This window comes from Stenella coeruleoalba (assembly GCF_951394435.1).
Source record: "Stenella coeruleoalba genome assembly, chromosome: 5".
NCBI lineage: Eukaryota > Metazoa > Chordata > Mammalia > Artiodactyla > Delphinidae > Stenella > Stenella coeruleoalba.
In genome coordinates, this window is record NC_137150.1 from 21,651,970 (window position 1) to 21,679,300 (window position 27,331).

The 27,331-nt window shown below is 38.9% G+C and overlaps 1 protein-coding gene across 4 annotated transcripts in view; it reads left to right on the forward strand.

Annotated features, from left to right (window-relative positions):
• PLSCR4 (phospholipid scramblase 4) overlaps positions 1–27,331 on the forward strand; it is a 107,794-nt gene that overhangs the window by 61,700 nt on the left and 18,763 nt on the right. For 2 of the 4 annotated variants that reach the window (XM_079922337.1, XM_079922338.1), the window contains one exon: positions 26,879–26,905. In XM_079922337.1, the coding sequence (XP_079778463.1) occupies positions 26,899–26,905 (7 nt within the window). In that variant the 5' untranslated portion in view covers positions 26,879–26,898. Of the gene's footprint in view, positions 1–15,044; positions 15,170–15,382; positions 15,625–26,878; positions 26,906–27,331 lie in introns of those variants that run through there. The other 2 variants (XM_079922339.1, XM_079922340.1) reach the window with 2 other exon arrangements.

Here is a 27,331-nt window from a genome sequence, read left to right on the forward strand (position 1 = left end):
TAAAGTAATTATTGATACGTATGTACTTAATGCCATTTTATTACTTTCCAGTTGTTTTTGTTGTTCTTCTCTGTTTATTTATTCTTTCTGTTTCTTCCCTTGTGGTTCTACTAGTATGATTGTGTTCCTCTCTTTTTAGTTTTTGTGAATCTATTGTAGGTTTTTGACTTGCGTTTACCTTAGGGTTCATATATGTTGACCTATATTTACTTGTTTTAAACTGTTAGTCTCATAAGTTCAAGCACATTCAGGAAGATCACATTTTTTACTCATCTCCCCCACATTTTGTGTTTTTGATCTCATATTTTACATCTTCATTTTTATCCCTTAACTTTTAATCTTCATACTGGCTTATTTAAGTGGTTGATCCTCAGTCATGACTATATATTTGCCTTTCCTAGTGGGATTTTCCATTTCCTATAGGTTCTTGCTTCTTTTCCACTTAGAGAAGATGCATTAACCTTTCCTTTAGGGTAGGTTTAGTATTGATGAACTCTTTTGTTTTTCTTTTTCTGAGAAGTTCGTTATCTCTCCTTCCATTCTAAATAATAATATTGCTGGGTAGAGCATCCTAGATTGCACGTTTTTCCCTTTTACCACTCTGAATATATCATGCTACTCCCTTCTTTCCTGCCAAGTTTCTGCAGAGAAATCAGCTGATAGCCTTATGGGGATTTCCTTGTATATGACTCTTTGTTTTTGTCTTGCTGCCTTTAAAATTCTCTTTAACATTTGCTGTTTTACTTATGATGTGTTTTGATGTGGGTCTGCCTGGGTTCATCTTGTTTGAGACCCTCTATGATTCCTGTATCTGAGTATCTGTTTCCTTCTTCAGGTTTGGGAAGTGTTCGGCTATACTTTACTCAAATACATTTTCATTCCCCTTCTTTCTCTTCTTCTGGGAGAATGTTGAGTGTGAATTTTGAGTTGTGAATATTGGTATGATTAATGTTATCCCAGAGATCTCTAAATTGCTTTTATTTCTTAAAATTTGTTTTTCTTTTTGCTGTACTGATTGGGTGATTTCCATTATTCTATACTCCAGATGACTTATGCATTCTTCTGTATCACTTAGTCTGCTGTTCATTCCTTCTAATGTGTTTTTATTTCAGCTACTGAATTCTTCATTTCTGATTAAGTCTTTTTTATTTTCTAGTTCCTCATTAAAGTGTTCAATGTTTATATCAATTCTTTTCCCTAATCCAGTTAATGTTTTTTTATTACCAATGCTTTGAATTCTTTATCTGGTAAATTGTTTATTTCTGTTTCATTATTTATTTTTTCAGATGTTTTTCTCTTGCTCTTTCAAATGTGATTAGCTCCTCTGCCTTTTCATTTTGCTTAACTTTCTCTGCCTCTATGAATTTAGGTGAAACAGGTAAGTATTGCAGTCTTGAAGAGGTGATCTTATGTGGGAGCATCCCTATACAGGCTGAATGTGCCCAGTGCCTTTGGTGGGAGAGCTTATTTGATGAGGACTCTAGGAACATCTTTTCTCAGGGAGTGCTGGCAGCTATCACATTTTTGGGAAGTGGGGCTGGAGCTGGAGAGTCTAGAGCTGGCACCAGGTATGACTCAGGTCTTCCCATCTGCTCAGTGGCCAGCACCACCCTATTGGAGGCAGAGTCTGATCCCAAGTTGCTAGAGCAGAAGTCCTGTGGGTTGGGCCCAAGCTTGCTCTGTTCCCTTTAAGTGTGTGTTTTTCCTTCTCCCTGTACCAGGACCCTTGTCCTGGAGAGGGGGAGTGTTGAAGCAAGTGGGGCCCATGTGCAGACAGAGTACCAGTGCTCTGCCTGTGCAAGAACCTGCAGCTCTGCTCGAATGCAGCCTTGGATGCAAGCCCCCTTTGTCCCCCACAGACTCTGAGTGCCCCAGCCTCTGCCATCCCTGCCCTGTTGTGGAACTGCTCCACAGGGCAGGTGGGGCCTGCATGGATTCTTGGCATGTATACAAGGTAAGCTATGGTGGAGTAGCCACCATCAGAGATCTGGGCTGCTTCTGAGGCACTGCTTGAGCAAACACAAACAATGGCAACCACCACCCCATGCAGTTGCTGTCCCTGGACCAAGTCACTTCTGCATCCCATGGTCATGTATTTTACTGGGTTGTGGCCACCCTAGATCCAGTGCCATTCTGTGACATGAGTGAGTAGGGCCACAGCACTCACTCAGTCTGGGCTGGAACACATGACATGGTGGTTGCAGGAAACCTGGCAGGCAGTAGAGAAGACCTCTCTGTGCCCTGCCTAAAGGTCTAGCCAGCATGTGCAGACTCCTCATGAATGGAGTCCAGGCTTCCCACAACTCTTCCATTTGTCCCAGTGTCCTCCAACCAGCCAAGGAGTCTTGTCTCCCCTGTGTAGGACCCTAGGACTAGAGCTACCAATCTGTGGCTCAACTTTCTCACTTCCCAAGGTGGGTATCTGCCCATGTAATGTCTCTTTTCCTCTGATCCCCTCCCAGGGGCACAGATCCCAACCCAATCAATTTTCTTCCCTTCCTACTCAATTACATGTGTATATTTCTTACAGCCTTTGTTGTATGGAAGTTCTTCTACCAGTTTCCCATTAGTTTTCAGTGAGAATTATTCATAATGTAGATGTATCTTTGATGTGTTCATGGGGGGAGGTGAGCTCCATGTTCTCTTACTCTGCCTTCTTGATTCGAACCCTGAAAGATAGAGAAATTTTGAGAAAAACTGGTTTCTGGCTAAGTGGATTGTGGTACTACCAGTTAAGACAGGGAGCGTACAAGAAGATGCCTAAGGTAAAATCAGTTTGTTTTAAATCTGTTGAATTTGGGATGCCACTGTCATACCCAGATAGAAACATCCAGTAGGGAACTGAGTTTGTGAATCTGTAGCTGAGGACAGAGATATCTGTGGGAAGTAGAGTTTGGGGAATTTTGTATATGTGGGTAATCATTGAAAACATTTTAAAAGATTAGATTATCCATCTCATTTTAGCAAATAAGGATTTGCTACATAATGTATCCTATGCAACAGGACATTTAAGGTTTATGTGGGAAATATAAGTTGTGAAAGAGACAAATATCTGCAAAAGTATGAGAACCAGAAGGATGTAATATCAGGGAGCAGAGAGCCATGGAGGATAAATAAATAAAAGCTAAATTGTTTCCACTGAATTTGGAAATACAGAAGTCATTGGTGAACTATGCCAGAATCACTTCCACAGAGAGTTGATAAAGCAAGCCAGATTGCAAGTAATTGAGAAATAAATGGAAAATAAGATAGTAGAAATGCTTTTAGACTCTATAGTGGATATAGGGAAAAGTAGAGACAACAGATGACTTTTTCGGATGGGAGGGATAAGCCTAAATTTTGTCTAAGGGAAAGAAAACAAAAAAGAAAGAAAGTAGTTGAAGATACAGGAGGTAGACATTTCAAAGGGATAGGAGTGGAAAATTCAGAGGAATTGCCAGGAAGAAGAAAAGGAGATAAGAGGAAGACAGATGGTTTCTGTTTCATGTTATCAATCCAGAAAGGAAATATCTATATGCTCAGGGTCCAGAGGTTGGCAGTGCATCGACACAGGTTGGTTAGTTAAGATGGATTTGGCTAGACCAGGCTACCACACCTAAATTTCACATATTCCCAGACTGGAATTGTTTTGTATTCAGTAAGTGCAATATTCAAATTAAGAATGAATTTAATTTTCTCTTCTATCCTGCACTTGTGTGTGTTTGAGTATGTGTTTCTTCTCTTCTGTATTGTTTGAGTCTTCATAATATATATATGGATCATTTTCACAATCAGAAAAATGTTAAGAATGTTGCTATCATGAACATAACAAGAATCAATGGGCTAGAGAAATTGAAGGAAAACATCTGACTAAATTCAATGGGAGGGGAATGGACAGAGTTCCTTTCTTGTTACATTAACTCAGAAGGCACTAGACCCACAGGTATCATACTTAGAAAAGATAAATACAAACATTGAAAGCAAACTAATTCTACATATTGACTAGAAATTACCAGACTTATTTTTTAAATGCTTTATTATTCATTTTTAGAACCTGTAAGCAAACCCGTTTCTGGTAGTCTTATGTCCCTAAGATATAAGTCATCACAGTATAATTATATTAGGAAGAAATATACTATGAGGTTTAAGCAAGCCTACAAATAGATTAGCAAAACTTTTAATAATTATGTTTGTGAGTATATATAATTGAGTTGCTGACAAATAAATCAGATTTGAAAGCTAATGGACATGGTTGGCAAAATCATTCTTCCTATTGAATCACTGGAAAAAATATTCAATGGCCCTGTTACTGTGAATTATATACTAAATTATAATGCATTTCCAATATTTTCCTTGTACGTTCATGGACATTTATTTTTCCCCTCTATATTGAAAGATCATTTTAGTCAATTATTTGAAAGTTAGAAATTGTCAGGTATTATTAATATATTAATTTTTAATGTATTGATTTTTAAAAATATTGATTCTTCTCATCCAAAAACATTGCTTACATATCCTATATTTTACAGATTTCATTAAAATTTCAGTCTTTTTCATGAAGGCCCTATCGATTTTTTTGTTAAATTTATTCTTAAATTTCAAAGTTGTCTCCACTGTGCATAGTATTTTTTTTTAACTCTTTCCTTTTTAAGGACGGATGGAGATGATATTGCTTGAGAGAGGCAGAAAATAAATGTAATAAATGCATTCATAGATATAAGAAGTTAAAATAAGTATATTCCATAGTACTGGAAAAAGATAGAGGGTACAACAGTTACAAAGATCCTGAGGTAGGAGTGTGACTGATATTCAGGAATCAGAATGCTGCCAGTGACTGAAGTAAAAGCAAGAGAGTGAGAGAGCAATGGGAGATGATGTCAGAGTTGCCAGATCACGTAGGTCATTGGCTTCTACTCTGAGAAGACTGATAGAATAAAAGCAAGCAAGTCATATGGTAGTTCTATTTGTAGTTTTTTAAGGAACCTCCATACTGTTCTCCACAGTGGCTGTACCCATTCACATTCCCACCAGCAGTGCAAGAGGGTTCCCTTTTCTCCACACCCTCTCCAGCATTTATTGTTTCTAGATTTTTTGATGATGGCCATTCTGACCGGTGTGAGATGATATCTCATTGTAGTTTTGATTTGCATTTCACTAATGATTAATGATGTTGAACATTCTTTCATGTGTTTGTTGGCAGTCTGTATATCTTCTTTGGAGAAATGTCTATTTAGGTCTTCTACCCATTTTTGGATTGTGTTGTTGTTTTTTTGTTATTGAGCTGCATGAGCTGCTTGTAAATTTTGGAGATTAATCCTTTGTCAGTTGCTTCATTTGAAAATATTTTCTCCCATTCTGAGGGTTGTCTTTCAGTTTTGTTTATGGTCTCCTTTCCTGTGCAAAAGCGTTGAAGTTTCATTAGGTCCCATTTGTTTATTTTTGTTTTTATTTCCATTTCTCTAGGAGGTGGGTCAAAAAGAATCTTGCTGTGCTTTATGTCATAGAGTGTTCTGCCTATGTTTTTCTCTAAGAGTTTGATAGTTTCTGGCCTTACATTTAGGTCTTTAATCCATTTTGAGCTTATTTTTGGTGTTAGGAAGTGATCGAATCTCATACTTTTACATGTACCTGTCCAGTTTTCCCAGCACCACTTATTGAAGAGGCTGTCCTTTCTCCACTGTACATTGCTGCCTCCTTTATCAAACATAAGGTGACCATATGTGCATGGGTTTATCTCTGGGCTTTCTGTCCTATTCCATTGATCTATATTTCTCTTTTTGTGCCAGTACATACTCTCTTGATTACAGTAGCTTTGTAGTATAGTCTGAAATCAGGGAGCCTGATTTCTCCAGCTCTGCTTTTCGTTCTCAAGATTGCTTTGGGTATTCGGGTCTTTTGTGTTTCCATACAAATTGTGAGATTTTTTTGTTCTACTTCTGTGAAAAATGCCAGTGGTAGTTTGATAGGGATTGCATTGAATCTGTAGATTGCTTTGGGTAGTAGAGTCATTTTCGCAATGTTGATTGTTCCAATCCAAGAACATGGTATATCTCTCCATCTATTTCTATCATCTTTAATTTCTTTCATCAGTGTCTTATAATTTTCTGCATACAGGTCTTTTGTCTCCTTAGGTAGGTTTATTCCTAGATATTTTATTCTTTTTGTTGGAGTGGTAAATGGGAGTGTTTTCTTGATTTCACTTTCAGATTTTTCATCATTAGTGTATAGGAATGCCAAAGATTTCTGTGCATTAATTTTTTATCCTGCTACTTTACCAAATTCATTGATTAGCTCTAGTAGTTTTCTGATAGCATCTTTAGGATTCTGTATGTATAGTATCATGTCATCTGCAAACAGTGACAGCTTTACTTCTTTTCCGATTTGTATTCCTTTTATTTCCTTTTCTTCTCTGATTGCTGTGGCTAAAACTTCCAAAAGTATATTGAATAATAGTGGTGAGAGTGGGCAACCTTGTCCTGTTCCTGATCTTATTGGAAATGCTTTCTGTTTTTCACCATTGAGGACAATGTTGGCTGTGGGTTTGTCATATATGGCCTTTATTATGTTGAGGAAAGTTCCCTCTATGCCTACTTTTTGCAGGGTTTTTATCATAAATGGGTGTTGAATTTTGTTGAAAACTTTCTCTGCATCTATTGAGATGACCATATTGTTTTTCTCCTTCAATTTGTTAATATGGTGTATCACATTGATTGATTTGCATATATTGAAGAATCCTTGCATTCCTGGAATAAACCCCACTTGATCATGGTCTATGATCCTTTTAATGTGCTGTTGGGTTCTGTTTGCTAGTATTTTGTTGTGGATTTTTGCATCTAGGTTTATCAGTGATATTGTTCTGTAGTTTTCTTTCTTTGTGACATCCTTTTCTGGTTTTGGTATCAGGGTGATGGTGGCCTTGTAGAATGAGTTTCGGAGTGTTCCTCCATCTGCTATATTTTGGAAGAGTTTGAGAAGGATAGGTGTTAGCTCTTTTCTAAATGTTTGAAAGAATTTGCCTGTGAAGCCATCTGGTCCTGGGCTTTTGTTTGTTGGAAGATTTTTAATCACAGTTTCAATTTCAGTGCTTGTGATTGGTCTGTTCATATTTTATATTTCTTCCTGGTTCAGTCTTGGCAGGTTGTGCATTTCTAAGAATTTGTCCATTTCTTCCAGGTTGTCCATTTTATTGGCATAGAGTTGCTTGTAGTAGTCTCTCATGATGTTTTGTATTTCTGCAGTGTCAGTTGTTACTTCTCCTTTTTCGTTTCTAATTCTGTTGATTTGAGTCCTCTCCCTTTTTTTCTTGATGAGTCTGGCTAATGGTTTATCAATTTTGTTTATCTTCTCAAAGAACCACCTTTTAGTTTTATTGATCTTTCCTATCATTTCCTTCATTTCTTTTTCACTTATTTCTTCTCTGATGTTTATGATTTCTTTCCTTCTGCTAACTTTGGGGATTTTTTGTTCTTCTTTCTCTAATTGCATTAGGTGCAGGGTTAGGCTGTTTATTTCATATGTTTCCTGTTTCTTAAGGTAGGATTGTATTGCTATATACTTCCCTCTTAGAACTGCTTTTGCTGCATCACATAGATTTTGGGTCGTCGTGTCTCCATTGTCATTTGTTTCTAGGTATTTTTTGATTTCTTCTTTGATTTCTTCAGTGATCACTTCGTTAAAAAGTAGTGTATTGTTTAGCCTCCATGTGTTTGTATTTTTTACAGATCTTTTCCTGTAATTGATGTCTAGTCTCATAGCATTGTGGTTGGATAAGGTATCTGATACAATTTCAATTTTCTTAAATTTACCAAGGCTTGATATGTGACCCAAGATATGATCTATCCTGGAGTATGTTCCATGAGCACTTGAGAAAAATGTGTACTCTGTTGTTTTTGGATGGAATGTCCTATAAATATCAATTAAGTCCATCTTGTTTAATGTATCATTTAAAGCTTGTGTTTCCTTATTTATTTTCATTTTGGATGATCTGTCCATTGGTGAAAGTGGGGTGTTAAAGTCCCCTACTATGAATGTGTTACTGTCAATTTCCCCTTTTATGGCTGTTAGTATTTGCCTTAGGTATTGAGGTGCTCCTATGTTGGGTGCATAAATATTTACAATTGTTATATCTTCTTCTTGGATTGATCCCTTGATCATTATGTAGTGTCCTTCTTTGTCTCTTCTAATAGTCTTTATTTTAAAGTCTATTTTGTGTGATATGTGAATTGCTACTCCAGCTTTCTTTTTGTTTCCGTTTGCATGGAAATCCTCTCACTTTCAGTCTGTATGTGTCTCTACTCTGAAGTGGGTCTCTTTTAGAAAGCACATATATGGGTCTTATTTTTGTATCCATTCAGCCAGTCTGTGTCTTTTGGTGGGAGCATTTAATCCATTTACATTTAAGGTAATTATCGATATGTATGTTCCTATTCCCATTTTCTTAATTGTTTTGGGTTTGTTATTGTAGGTCTTTTCCTTCTCTTGTGTTTCCTGCCTACAGAAGATCCTTTAGTGTTTGTTGTAAAGCTGGTTTGGTGGTGCTGAACTCTCTCAGCTTTTGCTTGTCTGTAAAGGTTTTAATTTCTCCATCAAATCTGAATGAGATCCTTGCTGGGTAGATTAATCTTAGTTACAGGTTTTTCTCCTTCATCACTTTAAATATGTCCTGCCAGTCCCTTCTGGCTTGCAGAGTTTCTGCTGAAAGATCAGCTGTTAACCTTATGGGGATTCCCTTGTGTGTTATTTGTTGTTTTTCCCTTGCTGCTTTTAATATATTTTCTTTGTATTTAATTTTTGACAGTTTGATTAATATGTGTCTTGGCGTATTTCTCCTTGTATTTATCCTGTATGGGACTCTCTGTGCATCCTGGACTTGATTAACTATTTCCTTTCCCATATTAGGGAAGTTTTCAACTATAATCTCTTCAAATATTTTCTCAGTCCCTTTCTTTTTCTCTTCTTCTTCTGGAACCCCTATAATTCGAATGTTGGTGCATTTAATGTTGTCCCAGAGTTCTCTGAGACTGTCCTCAGTTCTTTTCATTCTTTTTTTTAATTCTGCTCTGCAGTAGTTATTTCTACTATTTTATCTTCCAGGTCACTTATCCGTTCTTCTGCCTCAGTTATTCTGCTATTGATCCCTTTAGAGTATTTTTTATTTCATTTATTGTGTTGTTCATCGTTGGTTGTTTCATCTTTAGTTTTTCTAGGTCCTTGTTAAATGTTTCTTTCATTTTCTCTATTCTATTCCCAAGATTTTGGATATCTTTACTATCATTATTCTGAATTCTTTTTCAGGTAGACTGCCGATTTCCTCTTCATTTGTTAGGGCTGGTGGGTTTTTATCTTGCTCCTTCATCTGCTGTGTGTTTTTCTGTCTTCTCATTTTGCTTATCTTACTGTGTTTGGGGTCTCCTTTTTGCAGTCTGCAGGTTTGTAGTTCCCTTTCTTTTTGGTGTCTGTCCCCAGTGGCTAAGGTTGGTTCAGTGGGTTGTGTAGGCTTCCTGGTGGAGGGGACTAGTGCCTGTGTTCTGGTGGATGAGGCTGGATCTTGTCTTTCTGGTGGGCCACGTCTGGTGGTGTGTTTTGGGGTGTCTGTGGACTTATTATGATTTTAGGCAGCCTCTCTGCTAATGGGTGGGGTTGTGTTCCTGTCTTGCTAGTTGTTTGGCATAGGGTGTCCAGCCCTGTAGCTTTCTGGTCGTTGAGTGAAGCTGGGTGTTGGTGTTGAGTTGGAGATCTCTGGGAGATTTTCGCTGTTTGATATTACGTGGAGCTGTGAGGTCTCTTGTGGACCAGTGTCCTGAATTTGGCTCTCCTGCCTCTGAGGCACAGCACTGACTCCTGGCTGCAGCACCAAGAGCCTTTCATCCACACAGCTCAGGATAAAAGGGAGAAAGATAAGGAAGGAAGGAAGGAAGGAAGGAAGGAAGGAAGGAAGAAGATAAAAGAAAATAAAATCAAGTAAGGTAAAATAAAATAAAGTTATTATAATAAAAAAATAATTATTAAGAAAAAATATTTTAAGTAAAAAACAAACAAAAAAATGGACGGATAGAACCCTAGGACAAATGGTGAAAGCCAAGCTATACAGACAAAATCTCACACAGAAGCATATACATACACACTCACAAATAGAGGAAAAGGGGGAAAAAATCATAAATCCTGCTCTCAAAGTCCACCTCCTCAATTTGGGATGATTCGTTGTCTATTCAGGTATTCCACAGATGCAGGGTACATCAAGTTGATTGTGGAGATTTAATCTGCTGCTCCTGAGGCTGCTGGGAGAGATTTCCGTTTTTCCTTGTTCGCACAACTCCCGGGGTTCAGCTTTGGATTTGGCCCCACCTCTGCATGTAGGTCGCCGGAGGGCATCTGTTCTTCGCTCAGACAGGATAGGGTTAAAGGAGCCGCTGATTCGGGGGCTGTGGCTCACTCAGGTCGGGGGTAGTGAGGGGCACAGAGTGCGGGGCGAGCCTGCGGCGGCAGAGGCCAGAGTGACGTTGCACCAGCCTGAGGCGCGCCGTGCATTCTCCCAGGGAAGTTGTCCCTGGATCCCGGGACCCTGACAGTGGCGGGCTGCACAGCCTCCCCGGAAGGGAGGTGTGGATAGTGACCTGTGCTTGCACACAGGCTTCTTGGTGGTGGCAGCAGCAGCCTTAGCGTCTCATGCCTGTCTCTGGGGTCCGCACTGTTAGCCGTGGCTCGCGCCCATCTCTGGAGCTCCTTTAAGCAGTGCTCTTAATCCCCTCTCCTGGCGCACCAGGAAACAAAGAGGGAAGAAAAGTCTCTTGCCTCTTCGGCAGGTCCAGACTTTTCCCCGGACTCCCTCCCAGCTAGCTGTGGTGCACTAACCCCCTGCAGGCTGTGTTCACGCCGCCAACCCCAGTCCTCTCCCTGCGCTCCAACCGAAGCCCCGCCCATCCCAGCGGGTGAGCAGAGAAGCCTCTCGGGCTGGTGAGTGCCGGTCAGCACCGATCCTCTGTGCAGGAATCTCTCCGCTTTGCCCTCCGCACCCCTGTTGCTGTGCTCTCCTCCGCGGCTCCGAAGCTTTCCCCTCCGCCACCCGCAGTCTCCACCCGCAAAGGGGCTCCTAGTGTGTGGAAACCTTTCCTCCTTCACGGCTCCCTCCCACTGGTGCAGGTCCCGTCCCTATTCTTTTGTCTCTGTTTATTCTTTTTTCTTTTGTCCTACCCAGGTACGTGGGGAGTTTCTTGCCTTTTGGGAATTTTGAGGTCTTCTGCCAGCGTTCAGTAGGTGTTCTGTAGGAGTTGTTCCACGTGTAGATGTATTTCTGGTGTATCTGTGGGGAGGAAGGTGATCTCTGCGTATTACTCTTCCACCATCTTCCCCCTCTCCTGCTAGTGTTGGAGGGTCTCCTGCAGAGGCAGGCAGTGGCTGTGGCTCACCATGGGGACAAGGACACTCTGAGCAGGTTTTTAATGTGGACAAGACAGGACTGTACTGGAAGAGGAGGCCAGACCGAAGTTACATCAGTAAGGAGCAGAAGTTGTTGCCAGGCTATAAAGCAGCAAAGGACAGGCTAACTCTGTTGTTTGGTGGCAATGCTTCCGGTGATATGAAGCTGAAGCCTCTCTTAGTTTATCATTCAGAGAACCCAAAAGCCCTTAAAAACATAGCCACGGGCTCTCTTCCTGTTGTACAGAAGAGTAACCCCAAAGCCTGGGTTTACACAGGCCCTTTTCGAGGATGGGTTTTTCTACCACTTTATCCCAGAGGTAGAGAAATATTGCTTGGAGAAGGAGATCCCATTCAACATTCTTTTGCTGCTTGATAATGCTCTGGGCCACCTCCCATTCATGGATGACTTTCATCCCAATGTCAAAGTAGTGCATCGCCACTGAATACCATGTTGCTCATCCAACCTATGGACCAGGGAGTTATAGCGACTTTCAAGAAATATTATTTATGTCACATTTTTCGTCAGGCAATACAGGTAAGTGATGAATCAGGAACAACATGGCAACAATTTTGGAAGGACTATAACATCTACAAGGCCATAAGAAACATTGACTTTGCTTGGTGTGAGGTTACGGCCGTTACCATGAATGGGATTTGGAAGAACATTTGCCTGCAGTTTGTTCATGATTTTCATGGATTTGAGGTGGATGAGGAGTCCAAAGAGGTCTTCAACAACTTAGTGACCCTTGGCAAGAAGATAGATCTGCAAGAGGACAATTTCATTGAACTCCTTGCTCTGCAACACAAGGAGCTTACTAATGAAGACCTGATGGAATTGGTGGCCCAGAGTAAGGATGAAGAGAGACAAGAGGAAGAAGAAGTAACTGAAGAACTGAAGAGATTCACGACCCAGGAAATGTCAAGGGGATTTTCTTTATTTGAGGAGGCGCTGTTAGTTTTCGAGGCACAGTACCTGAATGTAGAATGGTTCACGAAGGTTGCAGCAGCTGTTCAGAAAGCAGTCTCTGTTATCTATATGAGAAAAAAAGAGCTACTACCCAGACATCGCTGTATTGTTTTTTCAAGAGGGTAGATAGAATTGAATCCAGTAAGGAATCAGAACCCGTGTCATCTATGTCAGGTGTGAGTGAAATTGCAGCTTGCCCTCCGTCTCCTATTGCTGACGATCCTTCAGCTCTATCATCTCCCACCTCCTCTCCCTCCTCCAGTCAGTAACTCTTCTTGCCTGTTCACTCGATGACAGCCCCTGTATGCCAGCTGTTGTACTGTACTACTGTACTTTTCAAGGTATTGTACTGTAAGATTAAAAATGTTTTCTTTATTTTTTGTGTTTGTTTTTTATGTATTATTTGTGTGAAAAGTATTATAAACCTATTACAATACTATATAGCTGATTGTGTTATGGGTACCTAAGCTAACTTTGTTGGACTTACGAACATGCTCTCGGAATGGAACTCATTCGTATGTAGGGGACTTACTGTATTGGAAAAAAGTAAACAAGTCTTGCTGACCTGTGAGGCAACATTAAATGGTCTAAGATACATTTAATTGAATTTACAGAAGGAAAGAACAGAGAATGGTGTAGGGAGGTAAGTTAAAGAAATAATGGTTGGAAGTTTCCCAAATGGTGAAAATATCAACCTATCATCTGTCTGTGATGCTCAAAGACTTCCAGTGAGGATAAATACAAAGAAAACCACACATCACAGCCTAATTGCAGAAAACCAAAGCTAAAAACTTTACCTTAAAGCCAAAAATCTGAATCCCATTAGATAAAAATGTAACTCAAAACTGTTGGGGAAGAAAAGAAAAATCTGTCCACTCAGAATTCTATAGCCAGTGAAGGTATTTTAAAATGCATGCAAAAAAATACTTTCAGATTAAACAGTGCTGAGAGAATTTATCTCTAGCTGTTCTGCACTACAAGAAATGCTAAAGGAAATTCCCCAGCCTGAAGGGATGTGACAATAGATAAAACTCTTTAACTACCAGAAAAAATGAAAAGCAGATAACTGTGTATTTGTGGGTAAATATAAAAACTATTTTTTCATCTCCTAATAGCTGTAAAGACAACTGATTGCTTTAGCAAAACGTAACATTTAATTATGTAGTCTATAATTTGTGTGCATGTAAAACATGATAGCAATGACATATAGAATTGAGGTACCAAAAAGTGCTTTGCAAACTTCCTAATTTCACGTGAAGAGGTACAATATTAACTCTAAGAAGATTGTGGTAATGTGGGAAAAAACAATAAAAATAAAATAATACTAAGAGATGTAGCTAAGGAGCAATAGGGCAAGTAACGTAGGATTAGTACAAAAAACAGTAAAGTTTTCATCCCCTGAAGGATTTGAGTTGGAACATCACCAGATCAGGAATTTCATAGACATAGGTTTGATCATTATTCTTCCCCTCAAAACTTGGGATTTGGGGCATATGAAATACTTTCAATCGTTTCTTTATCCCTCCCCAAAGCAATATGTTTCACAAGCCATGTTTTGCTCCTGAATTATTGGGGATCATTCATGTGATCATTTTGGAGGTTTGCATTCATAAACTCAATCTCTGAATCACTCTCATGAATTTAAAACAAAGCTAATAAATAGTATCATATTTAGCTGTAGTTTCGGCACTACTTCGTTTTATGCTTTCAATATAACATTATTTCAGTATCTGGGTAATGTCCCATGCAATTACTACTGAGAAATGCAATATGAATTTTTAAAATCTATTTCACATACACAGTAGCAGATAGCATTCATAAGGGGAAAATGGAAAATTCCAGAACTCCACTCCCATACGCCTTCCCCTATCCAAACTTCTCCCATAGTGGGGCACTGCCAAGTACTCTTCAGAACTTAATCTAATTTACTTCTGTCCAGTTCTGATTCTTTATAAGGTCAGAGATATCTAGATTCCCTAAGTTCCTGTCAGTGGGTTGTGTTCCTTCCCATGGACCACAGATCTAAACTTCATTAGTTTGAAACCAATACTTGTGCCTAACAACAGTAATTAACAAATGCCATTTTTCTCTCAGAAAACATAGGCGATCCAGCTCCCCCACTCCTCTTTTCTGGCACCCCTTCCTCCCTACCTCCCTCTAACATCAAACTGGCCTCCTCCAATCCAGTGGAAAGGAAAACAAATGCCTGGGCCCCGCGCCTGAGTGTTTCCAGCCCGCATTGCATCGCCAAGGTCAATTCTCCAAGCCAAGGGTCTGGGGTGTGGGACAGATGCAAATTAACAGGGCTCTTAGGAAAGGCTGGCTTCTTCTTTTCCTTTCTGGGCTCTTTGATCTCTGCCACGAAGCCCTGCCTCACAGGCTCTAGAAAGTGCCTTTAGGATTAGAGGCAGCCGTCGACTTGCTTTTATCTTTTTCTTCACCTCACATGTGAGCGGTGACAACTAGTTTTCCCTCTTTTCCTGTCTCCTGTGCATTTTTACTGGAAAGCCGTCTTCAGCAGCGGCCCGTGCCTCCAGCGGCAGCGGACCCGCGGCAGCAGAGCTCCCAGCGCGGGGGCGGGGGCGGGGCGGGGCGGGGAGACGGCGCCCCGGGGAGGGTCCCCGCCCGCGGGACCACGCCCCCGACCCTCCTCCCAGTCGCCTGCGGGGCTCTGTGTGGTTTTTCATTGCAAAATCCTCCTCTTCCTTCTCCATTTCCCTGCCCCGCCCCTTTCTCTTTTCTCCCTGGATAAACTCAGACCCCAGGCCTGGCGTCGCGGGTGCCGAGTGGACGGCTGGCCGGGCGGTGAGTGGGGCCGGGCGGGCGGAGAGCCGGGTCGCGGGCGCCTCGAGGAGAGGCCCGAGGCCGGCGGACGCGGGGGCACGCCGTGTCCTGGGCTGGCTGCCCCCCGGCCCGCCGCGCCCCGCGCCGCATCCCCAGGTGGTTTCCGAAGTTTCGGGGCGCTCGGCGCATGTCTGCCAGGTGGACGCGTGGGCCTGGCTGGCAGCGAGCCGTCTCCGGCGCTGGGTGAGGGGTCGGGGCCCCCTGGATCTGAAGTCGGCGGTCGTGGCCCCGGGACTGAGGCTGTGTTGGGGAGAGCGTTCCGGCCGCGGAGAAGCGTGCCCCGGAGAGCTGGCTGCGCTGCCCGGCCGCGCTGCGCACCTTTCCCGCGTCTCCTGCCCCGGAGGCGGCTCCGCTGGCGTCTCTGGCGGGCGCTCGCTCAGCGCAGCTTTGCGGACCCGGGCCTGGCCGACTCGCAGGTAAAAGGGTTTGCAGCCACTTCTTGACGTGCTTTGCTGGCAGAGCGACGGGGGTTACAGGAGAGAACCCAACTCTCGCTTTAGCATTCAGGCAGACTTGGGGGGCGGGTGGTAATTTATTTCGGCGTACAGTTGGTTTGTTTCTATAAAATAAAACGTTTATGTTTCAAGACTTAGAATTTTCTTTCATTTGTTTTCTGCTCTTAGGACCTACGATTTAGTTGAGTTTTTACTTTGTTGCGTATTTAGTGTGTTATCTACCCAAACTAGTACAGAGATGAAGATATTATGCACTAAGGTCGATTTCCCACCTACGTAAAAGGGTAAAGCTTTAATATTTTATATTGGGTGTTACTGCATTACGAGTAGGATACCCTCCATCTGTCTGTCTTGCTCTTACGGTAAATCTTGGAACACTAGCATCACTTCCAGGAAATTTGGAAAAGCCAAGAATGCTCATCATCATACTCTATGACGTTGTTGAGTTGTATAGGCCAGTGAGGTAGGCAGGAGGACACGTTAACATTCTGATTAGAAAAGAAGACACAACATTATCACTTTTTACACATAATACAATCGTGTACCTTGAGAATCAACAGAAAACAACTGAAAATCTCATAGAAAAAATAAGAAAATTTAGTGAAGTGTCTAATTGCATCTAACTGCAATTTACAGTTATCAATAGATTTTTATATATATATATATATATATAAACTGGAAAATAGAACAAAATAAACCATTCCGTTTGGCATGAACTTGAAAAACGTATTTTAAAAAAGATGTAAAGATCTAGGGACATAGATGAAAATATACTATATATGAGAATGTATAGATAAAAATACAATGAAATACATAACATTCTTCTAGACAAAGGTATCATTTCTCTAAAAGAACATATAAATTAAACAGAATCCTAACCGAATTTTTTTGTTTGTTTTTAAAGCAACTGTTTAGCTCAAGGGGAAAAATAACTACTTGCCAGGAAGTTTTCAATTCAAAGAAAAATATACATATGTATACATATATCTGGGGATTTTGCAATATAATAAAAGGGCTTATAAAGCTGTAGTGATTAAAAGGCCACTAGGGGGAATAGATCTACTACCAGACAAATCAAAGAAACTGAAGAGACATTTAAGAATAAAAGGAAAGCTGACATTTGATAAACATACATTTAAAATAGGGAATGGAGAATAAATAACATTTAATCCATCATGTATGGACAGTCAGGTGTTTATTTGGGAAACCTAATAATAAAACTTGAACTTTCCCTCACTCTTAACATACAAATGAAATCTAGATGATTTACTAATTTAAGTTGAAATATATGAAACCTAAAAAAGAAGAAAAGCTGAATGAATGTTTGTTAGTGTAGCATGTGGGAAAGCATTTTTGAGGTTGATAGAAAAACCTAAAGCCCATGTAGGGACATGATTCTTAACATTTGCATGCAAGAAAAACAAAACAAAACAGATACAAATGGAAATTGTTAACAGAAAAAGAGCTAATTTTCTAATATGCCTAGAACTCTCATTAAGGACTTTTAAGACCAACCATCCAATCTGAGAATAAAAAGTGTGAATTCAAAGTAAGAGAAACACAAATGATAAGGGGAATGAAGACTCAGCCACATTAATTATCAGAAAAATGCAATTAAAGTAAGACCATTTTTGCCTGTTTTACTGATTTTGAAAATGTGATAATGCTCAGTATTGTTGATAGTGTGGTGAGAGAAATATACTCTTACAAACTCTTAGTGGAAATGTATTGGTAAAACTTTTTTATGGTGATAACTTAAAAATTTTAATATCCATTCACTTATTGGAATTCATCGTGCTCCTAAGTGTGCAAATAAAAATCTGTGTCAAAGATGGTCACCAAAAAAAAAACAAAAACCAAAAAAGATGGTCACAGTAGGATTGTTTGTAATAGAAAACTTGGGAATAGTTTTGTAACCATTGATTGGAATTTGATTACATAATTAATTGTACATCTACAGTGGAATAATAATAGTTTAAAACATTTGATAGTTCTAAATGTTCTAAGGTGGAAGTATGTCCGAAGTATATTATAAATTGAAAACAAACAGAAACAAAAAACAAGTCGTACCACAGTATGTATAAATGTTTATGTATGTGGGTGTGTATATATACATATATTTATATGTATATATGTGTATTTGTTTTATTGTGGTCTGGAACTGAACATGCAATAGCTCTGAGGTATGCATATATTATGTGTATTCATGTTGTGTTCTGTAAATATATGCATATTTGTAAATAAAAAGTGATATTTTTATAATAGGAAAAATAAAATAATAAATAGTAAAGATCTTGAGATTGTAATTAGTAATTTAGGTATATAATTCCTTTCTGGATATATTAGTTATCATTCAGTGTAGAAGAAATATATTTTCTTTCACAGAGCTTTTCGTATTGTTCACTTCATTTACTTTCTCTTTGAATGTTCTTTCAGCTTCTTTCTTTGAAAATCCTTTCCTTTATCTACTTCCTCAGTATTGATTGCTATGATGTTTCCTATAGGCACACAATTGAAGTTTTGCTTGAGGGATTTCACAGCCTAACATTTTTATAAACAGAAAATACAGTAGTTTTTATACTCTTTATATATTTCAGTAACATTGTCCTAAAATCACTTTTATAGTACTCATTCTTCAGGATGAGAGAGATGCTGTACTTCAAAAAGTTTGTAAGAGTATATTTCTCTCATCCCATTATCAACACTACTGAGTATTATCACATTTTCAAAATCAGTAAAACAGGCAAAAATTAGACTACAAAAAAAACAAAAAGAATGCGTGGCAAAAATTAAACATTCATGACAAATTTGAGAAAAAATTCTTAACATAAAATGAAATTTTCTTTTTATACAGCAGGTTCTTATTAGTTATCCATTTTATACATATTAGTGTATATGTGTCAATCCCAATCGCCCAATTCATCACACCACCATCCCCATCCCCCTGCCACTTTCCCCACTTGGTGTCCATATGTTTGTTCCCTACATCTGTGTCTCAATTTCTGCCCTGCAAACTGGTTCATCTGTACCATTTTTCTAGGTTCCACATATATGGGTTAATATACGATTTTGTTTTTCTCTTTCTGACTGACTTCACTCTGTATGACAGTCTGTAGATCCAGCCACGTCTCTACAAATGACCCAGTTTTGTTCCTTTTTATGGCTGAGTAATATTCCATTGTATATATGTACCTCATCTTCTTTATCCATTCGTCTGTCGATGGGCATTTAGGTTGCTTCTATGACCTGGCTATTGTAAATAGTGCTGCAATGAACATTGGGGTGCATGTGTCTTTTTGAATTATGGTTTTCTCTGGGTATATGCCCAGTAGTGGGATTGCTGGGTCGTATGGTAATTCTATTTTTAGTTTTTTAAGGAATCTCCATACTGTTCTCCATAGTGGCTGTATCAATTTACATTCCCACCAGCAGTGCAAGAGGGTTCCCTTTTCTTCACACCCTCTCCAGCATTTGTTGCTTGTAGATTTTCTGATGATGCCCCTTCTAACTGGTGTGAAGTGATACCTCACTGTAGTTTTGATTTGCATTTCTCTAATAATTAGTGATGTTGAGCAGCTTGAAAAGAAACTTTTTACAAAACCTAGCAAACAGAAAAATGGGCACATGACAAACAGGCAGTTCACAGAAATGGAGCTGAAAATGACTTTTAAGCAAAGAGTAAAAAATGCTCAAGATATGGAAAATAAAACTGGAATGTTTTCACCTTTCAGATTAACAATGACAAAATTTTGATAAAACATAGTGTTAGAAATGTAACACATTTTTGTCTGGTATGTGAGTTGATTCAGATTCTTGGTGAAGAGTTTGACGATATATGTCAAAATAAAAATGTTCAAAACTTTTATCCATCAGTTCTGCTTCCAGGGATTCAATACACTGGTGCATAAAATATATAAATTTATTTCAGCATTGTTTGTAATGGCATACATTTGGGAACAATTTAAATTTTCATCAAGCAGCCAGTTGAACTGTGGTGCAGCCTTTAAAAATAATAAGGTTATATGAACTGAAATGTAATCAACATCAAAGAATTTTAATAAATGAAAAAACAAGATACAAAACAGTATATAGGAAACTGCCGTTTGTATTAAAAGGCATATATATTAGTTTGTGTTTGCTTAGAAAACCTCTTGGAAGACACAAATCTAGTATCTGTGGCTGCCTTTTGAGAAGGGAAATGGGGCTCTAGGTAGGAAGGATCCTTTTTGTGATATAAATATATGTACTTTTGCAGATAACACATTTTAAAATGTAAGGTTACTTATCAAAATGATTTAATTGTAGGTCACCTGACATCCTGTTTTGTTACAGTTTTTAATACTAGAAGACTAGCCAGAAAATGACACAATAAGGCATTATCTGGCAATCTTTTAGATATCATGATTGTCATGGTAATGTTTCCTAAAATGTATTATGTAAACATCATGATTATATTATTCTTCTGGAATTTTTTGTACTCCAGGTAACAAAAACATGCCTCCTCTGAAAGCTAAAATGGAGAGACCTGATATTCTCTTTTAAAAAATTAAGCTAATACGTTTAATAAAAGTTATCTATCGGGCTTCCCTGGTGGCGCAGTGGTTGAGAGTCTGCCTGCCCATGCAGGGGACACGGGTTCGTGCCCCGGTCCGGGAGGATCCCACGTGCCGCGGAGCAGCTGGGCCTGTGAGCCATGGCCGCTGAGCCTGCGCGTCCGGAGACTGTGCTCCACAGCGGGAGAGGCCACAACAGTGAGAGGCCGACGTACCGCAAAAAAAAAAAAAAGTTATCTATCAACTGTGACTATCAGTTTGCTCCCATTTAATCTAATTCTTTTGTTTTTAAATAAAGCTGAATAACCAACCTCCTGCTAAAAAAAGGAAATGTCCTACCATAGACCTTTTGTTTGGAAGGAACCATAGTGTGACTAAAATAAGAAAAATATTTGTATAAATTATAAAAACAGAACATAAATTGATTAGATTTTTCATAAATTGATTAGATTTTCCAACATTTTTATTTGTTCATAGTGAAAATTAGTCACCATTTCTGTCAAGTTTCTTGTAGGATTAATTTCATGCAAATATATAATTAAATGTATATTCCATGTATTGTTCTAATGAAAGATTCCATGTGTCTCTGGGTTACTTCTACTGCATGTTTTCTTCCAAAGTAACAGACCTAAATTTATCTTGTTAGTGCAGGCCTCTGTAATTGCTTTTTGAGTAGGATAGTTTCTTAATTCCAGCCCATGTAACAGCAACCTATTAAGTTGCCAAGGTGTGGAACAGGAATGACAGAATCCTTCACAATCATCGGACTTTAATCCATTCATACTGAGTCCACTCAACTATCTAGTTCCCTGGTGACTAGGAAACCCATAAAACTAACACAATACACCACAGGAGCCAAGATTTTGGCTTCAAGTCTGTAAAGAGAATTGTGTTTGGAAGGGTGTGTAAAGTTTTCATCTTTTATAGACCTCAGGTCTTTTTAGTTAAATTCACTGTAAGAGTCTAGATTGTCAGTTCTATTTCTATTATTTTTTTCATTTCAGATTATAAAATCTATTATACATTTCTTTTTTTTTTTTTCGGTACGCGGGCCTCTCACTGTTGTGGCCTCTCCCGTTGCGAAGCATAGGCTCGAGACGCGCAGGCTCAGCGGCCATGGCTCACGGGCCCAGCCGCTCCGTGGCATGTGGGATCTTCCCGGACCGGGGCACGAATCCGTGTCCCCTGCATCGGCAGGCGGACTCTCAACCACTGCGCCACCAGGGAAGCCCTATTATACATTTCTTATAGAAAATTTGAAAAGGAAATATTATTTATTATTTAGCATATTCTCTAGATTTTAAATACTTTTAAAAACAAAACTTTCCATATTATAATTATGCAGATTATTGTAAGCATCTTAATTATTTTTACAAAATTATTGTGACCATATTTTTAAAGGAATATGATTTTTATAACGTTTCACTATAATGTGTTTTCTTATATGTGTTAGATATTTATGTGCTAGATATTTATGTAGTTTACAGTTACTACTGTTTCATTCTGTACTCCTTCTATGAGAATGAGAATGTATCACTTAAAACAAAAATCTTACAACATATTTGAACTTTAAAGGAAGTTTATTAAGATAAGGTTCTTTTATAAGTCAGAAAGAGAAAAATACCGTATGCTAACGCATATATATGGAATCTATAAAAATGGTACTGATGGACGTAGTGGCAGGGCAGGAATAAAGACGCAGATGTAGAGAACTGACCTGAGGACACAGCAGGGGAGGGGAAGCTGGGACAAAGTGAGAGAGTAGCACTGACATATATACACTACCAAATGTAAAATAGATAGCTAGTGGGAAGCAGCCACATAGCACAGGGAGATCAGCTCCGTGCTTTATGACCACCTAGAGGGGTGGGATAGGGAGGGTGGGAGGGAAGCTCAAGAGGGTGGGGATATGGGGATATACGTATACATATAGCTGATTCACTTTGTTATAAAGCAGAAACTAACACACCATTGTAAAGCAATTATACCTCAATAAAGATGTTAAAAAAAACAAAACTATATTGTAAAATTTTTAAGAATGGGGAGAGCATTTAGAGTGGTGAAAAAAAAAGAAACCAGTGGCTCAAAGGAGGGAGGACTAAACAAATTCCATGAGCACCTGCAGCTTGTTAGGCAATGTGTAGGTGTATTTTACTTTAAATTCATTGATATTAGTTACTTTAAAAAACATTCTTATAGATTTAAAATTTTTTCAAAATTGGTTTATTTTTTCAAGGTGTTTTTCAATCACTGGAATCACATTTGAATGGTAATTTCTGCCTGGCATGGTTGAGAACTGTTATTTTTCTTTACACTATATCAGTCCAAACATGCCTGATCAAAAGGATCACCTGGGCCTGTGTTAAAAGTACAGATTTCCAGGCCTGGACCCCAGAGGTATTATTTCACTTTTGGGGTCCAGAATTATGTACTTGTTTTCCTTCAAGTTTTTTGTTTTTGTAATAAAAATATTCAAATCTGTCTTCACTTAGCTTCAGCAATTGTTAACATATGCCACTTTTGCACTATGCTGTACCATTTGCCACTCTAGATAGTTGGATGGATTTATGGATGAATGGATGAATAGATGGATAGATAGATTGATAATTTGGCCCGTTTTTACTAAGGCACTCAATAATCTGTTCTAATTACTTTCCATCACAGTTATTTGACAGTTTGCAATCCCCAGGCTTGATGTAGAAAGGAACAATAGATGTTTAGTTAGAAAGTTACACTAAACATATAACTGTCAGATGGTTCTTTTTTATTGTGAAACAATGTCATACATATAAATATGCAGATATAAATGTATATGTACTCTTTAAAAACTAGTAACAACCCATCACCCCTGTTTCACCACCCTATTAGAACTAGAACATTAGCAGGAACTTCAAGCGCCTTGGGGGCCAGAGCTAAACACTTTACCCACATCACTTCTTTTCCACAGGTAACCGTTTTCCTAAATTTTGTGTTACTAATTACCTAATTTTATTCTTTAAAGTTTCCCCCATACATGTATCAGAAAAAAAGCGTTTTGTCTCATTTCCTGCTTTTGAACATTCTTAAATGGACTCATATGTGTTCTCCTATGACTGCTTTTTTTTGTACAGTGTTGTAATTTCGAGATTCATCTCTGTTGATGGGTATGGCTGTACTTTGTTTTCACTACAGTATACTATTATATCATATAAATATACCAGAATATATTTATCCAGTGTACCATTGATGGGCACTGGAAATGTTTTTAGTTTCTTTTAGTATGAACAGTGTGTCAAGAATATTCTCGTATATAACCTGTGTGTACACATGCAGTCACTTGAGAGTACATTCCTAGGAATGTCCAGAATTTAAGGTTCTAGAAAGGTAGGGGCATTTTCCTAAACACCAGATATTACCATCATTAAAGGAATAGGACAAGTTCCTGGAACTCTTGGTTGGCCTGCAGTTGGGTCTGGATTTGTGATGTGCTCCAGGGAGCTGTTTTTACTTTTAAGACACGTAGGATGTTGTACAACTAACTCCAGCTCCAGAGAGGGAGAGGAAATGGTCCAAGACTGACGCAGGCTTGGCAGGAGGCTAGAATCTACATACTGGCTTATGCCATGGTGACATTTGCTGGGTCAACTCAGTCTGTATTGACTACTCACTCATATAGTGTTCTAATGCTTCTTTGGCATACCTACCCTGTATCGGTGATTTCTACCCTACTGGAGCAACACAAATGACCACATTCTGTACTCTGATAAGCAGGACAACTCATTGGAAAGAACATGGACTGGGAACTTAGAAGTACTTGAGTTGAGCAGCATTGGCCATTTACGTATTAGATGTTTTCATTTGTTTTTTCACTATTACATTGTTTTGTTTATTTACTTTTTTTCCAGTTTATTTATTTATTTATTTACTTTTGGCTGTGTTGGGTCTTTGTTGCAGTGCACGGGCTTTCTCTAGTTGTAGCGAGTGGGGGCTACTCTTAATTGCGGTGCATGGGCTTCTCATTGCGGTGGCTTCTCTTGTTGTGGAGCACAGGCTCTAGGCGCACAGGCTTAGCAGTTGTGGCTCGTGGGCTCCAGAGCGCAGGCTCAGTAGTTGTGGCACTCAGGCCCAGTTGCCCCACGGCATGTGGGATCTTCCCGGACCAGGGCTCGAACCCGTGTCCCCTGCATTGGCAGGTGGATTCTTAAGCACTTCACTACCAGGGAAGTCCCTGTTTATTTATTTATTTTTTTGGTTTGTTTTTAATTTTTATTTTATATTGGAGTATAGTTGATTAACAATGTTGTGTTAGTTTCAGGTGTACAGCAGAGTGATTCAGTTATACATATACATGTGTCTATTCTTTTTCAAATTCTTTTCTCATTTAGGTTATTACAGAGTATTAAGCAGAGGTCCCTGTGCTATACAGTAGGTCCTTGTTGGTTATCTATTTTAAATATAGCAGTGTGTACATGTCAGTCCCAAACTTGCAATCTATCTCTTCCCCCACCCTTCCCCCGCTGGTAGCCATAAGTTCGTTCTCTATGTCTGTGAGTCTGTTTCTGTTTTGTAAATAAGTTCATTCGTATCATTTTTTTTCAGATTCCACATATAAGCGATATCATATTTGTCTTTCTCTGTCTGACCTACTTCACTTAGTATGATAATCTCCAGGTCCATCCATGTTGCTGCAAATGACATTATTTCATTTTTTTAATAGTTGAATAATATTCCATTGTATATATGTACCACATCTTCTTTATCCATTCATCTGTCAATGGACATTTAGATTGCTTCCATGTCTTGGCTGTTGTAAACAGTGCTGCAGTGAACATTGAGGTGCATGTATCCTTTCGAACCATGTTTTTCTCCAGATATATGCCCAGGAGTGAGATTGCTGGATCATATGGTAGTCATATGGTAGCTCTGTTTTTAGTTTTTTAAGGAACCTCCACACTGTTCTCCATAGTGGCTACACCAATTTACATTCCCACCAACAGTGTAGGAGGGTTCCCTTTTCTCCACACCCTCTCCAGCATTTGTTGTTTGTAGACATTTTGATGATGGCCATTCTGACTGCTGTGAGGTGATATCTCATTGTAGTTTTGATTTGCATTTCTCTAATAATTAGTGATGTTAAGCATCTTTTCATGTGCCCCTTGGCCATCTGCATGTCTTCTTTGGATAAATGTCTATTTAGATCTTTTGCCCATTTTTTGACTGAATGGTTTGTTTTTTTGATATTGAGCTGCATGAGCTGTTTGTAAATTTTGGAGGTTAATCCCTTATTGGTCGTATCATTTGCAAATATTTTCTCCCATACTGTGGGTCGTCTTTTCATTTTGTTTATGGTTTCTTTGCTGTGCAAATTGGAGATAATATATGAAAAGTGCTCTGCCTTTTCCTGACATTTGATAAGCATTCAGTGTATTATAGCTTTTGCTGATGTTTTCTCCTTGTTATTTGTCATCACCCAGAACTCAGAAACCTGAAATACTGAAATTCCTTTCTGTAATAATCTTTTCCCCTTAATTGAATTAATGAAATCAATGAACTCTCTCCCCAACCTCCACCCCTTGTTTCAAATATCATCCCAACTTCTAGATTACTTCTCTGAGTTATTCTCATAATGTTCACATATACATGTTTTTTATTTAAATGTTTAACATGTCTTCTCTTGGACTCTTCTTTAAACATAACATGTCCCAATTTAAACTTTTGATTCCTGCCCTCCCCAGTCCCAACATTTTCCCACCATCTTCCTCTCTAATTCAGCTAATGGCATCACCATCAGCTCGGGTACCCTGGCTTAAAAAATGAGACTCATCCTCGACTCCTCTCTTTACTTAGTCCATCAGCAACTCCTGTGGGTTCTGCTTCCAAATCTTGTTATGCATCTGACGGCATCTGACCCTCTCTCATGTTACCTCCCCAGTCTAAGGCAGCATCAGCTCCCACCTGGATTACTGCTGCCATCCCTCCCCCACTGCTTCTACTCCTGCCCCTCAAGATAAAGTTTAAATCAGATCTGGTCACTCCACTGATTAAAGTCTTCCAAAGACCTCCAACTGCAATTACAACAGATTCCAAACATTTTGCCATGAGTTTCAGGTATGATCAGACCTCTGTCTCCACCTCTGACCTCGGTTCTCTTCTTTCCCTGTGTTCCAGTCACACCTGACCTCTTTCTCTCCCTTGGTCATTGCCCAAGCTCATTGCCATCTCAAGGCCTTTGCACTTACTTTCTTGTCTTTTGGGAACTCTCTTCCTACATTTTTAGTATAATGCTTTCTGTCATAGTTCAGATAGCTGAAAGCTCACCTCCTGAGAGAGCTTTTCCCTGACCCTCCTCGAGCGCCTCATCCATGTTTTTCTTAATCTTTAACTTTGTTTTCTTCATAACTGTACTATCTAAATTTAATCTTAAATATCTCTTGATATGTTTCACTCCACTAGAATATAATCTCCAGCAGAGTGTCCATCTGGTTTACTGCTGTATTTTCAACACCTATAATAGTCCCTGGTACATAATAGATGCTCAGGAAATATTTGTTGAATTAATGAAGGAATGAAAGAAAGGTAACTGGGGACTAAAAGAATCACAGAACTTGTTACATGTATTACTAAATAATAATACTAACTATATAAATATATTTTTAAAGGTATAAAATGTGTTTTTTTTTCAGGATTAATTAGAATTCTTCAAATGTCAGGTAAGTTTTTGTGAATAAATTTTAATATGCTTTATTTTCAAATGTGAACTGTGTGATTCCTTTCCTTAAAAAATTGGAGTTTATTTCACTTTTAAGTCACTTGTTTAATATTTGAAGAATATATACATATATATACATTCATTTGTTCATTTATATATATGAACATTCCTCTTTATCTTTGACAGAAAAGGATTAAAAGGGTTTTATACTGGCATATAGGTACTGCAAAAATCTCTAAAGTATGTGGGGGAAAGTTAGGTAAAGGAAAAATACAGGTAGGAGAGTAAATCTGCAAAGAGAGGTAATAGTAATAAAAAGCCTGTGATGGCAGCTTGCCCTTACAGAAGAAGACTCAAAAGTAGCGCTGCTTTTTCAAGCAATGTAGGAGATGATACAAGGAGAGAAACACCACATCTGTGGGATTTG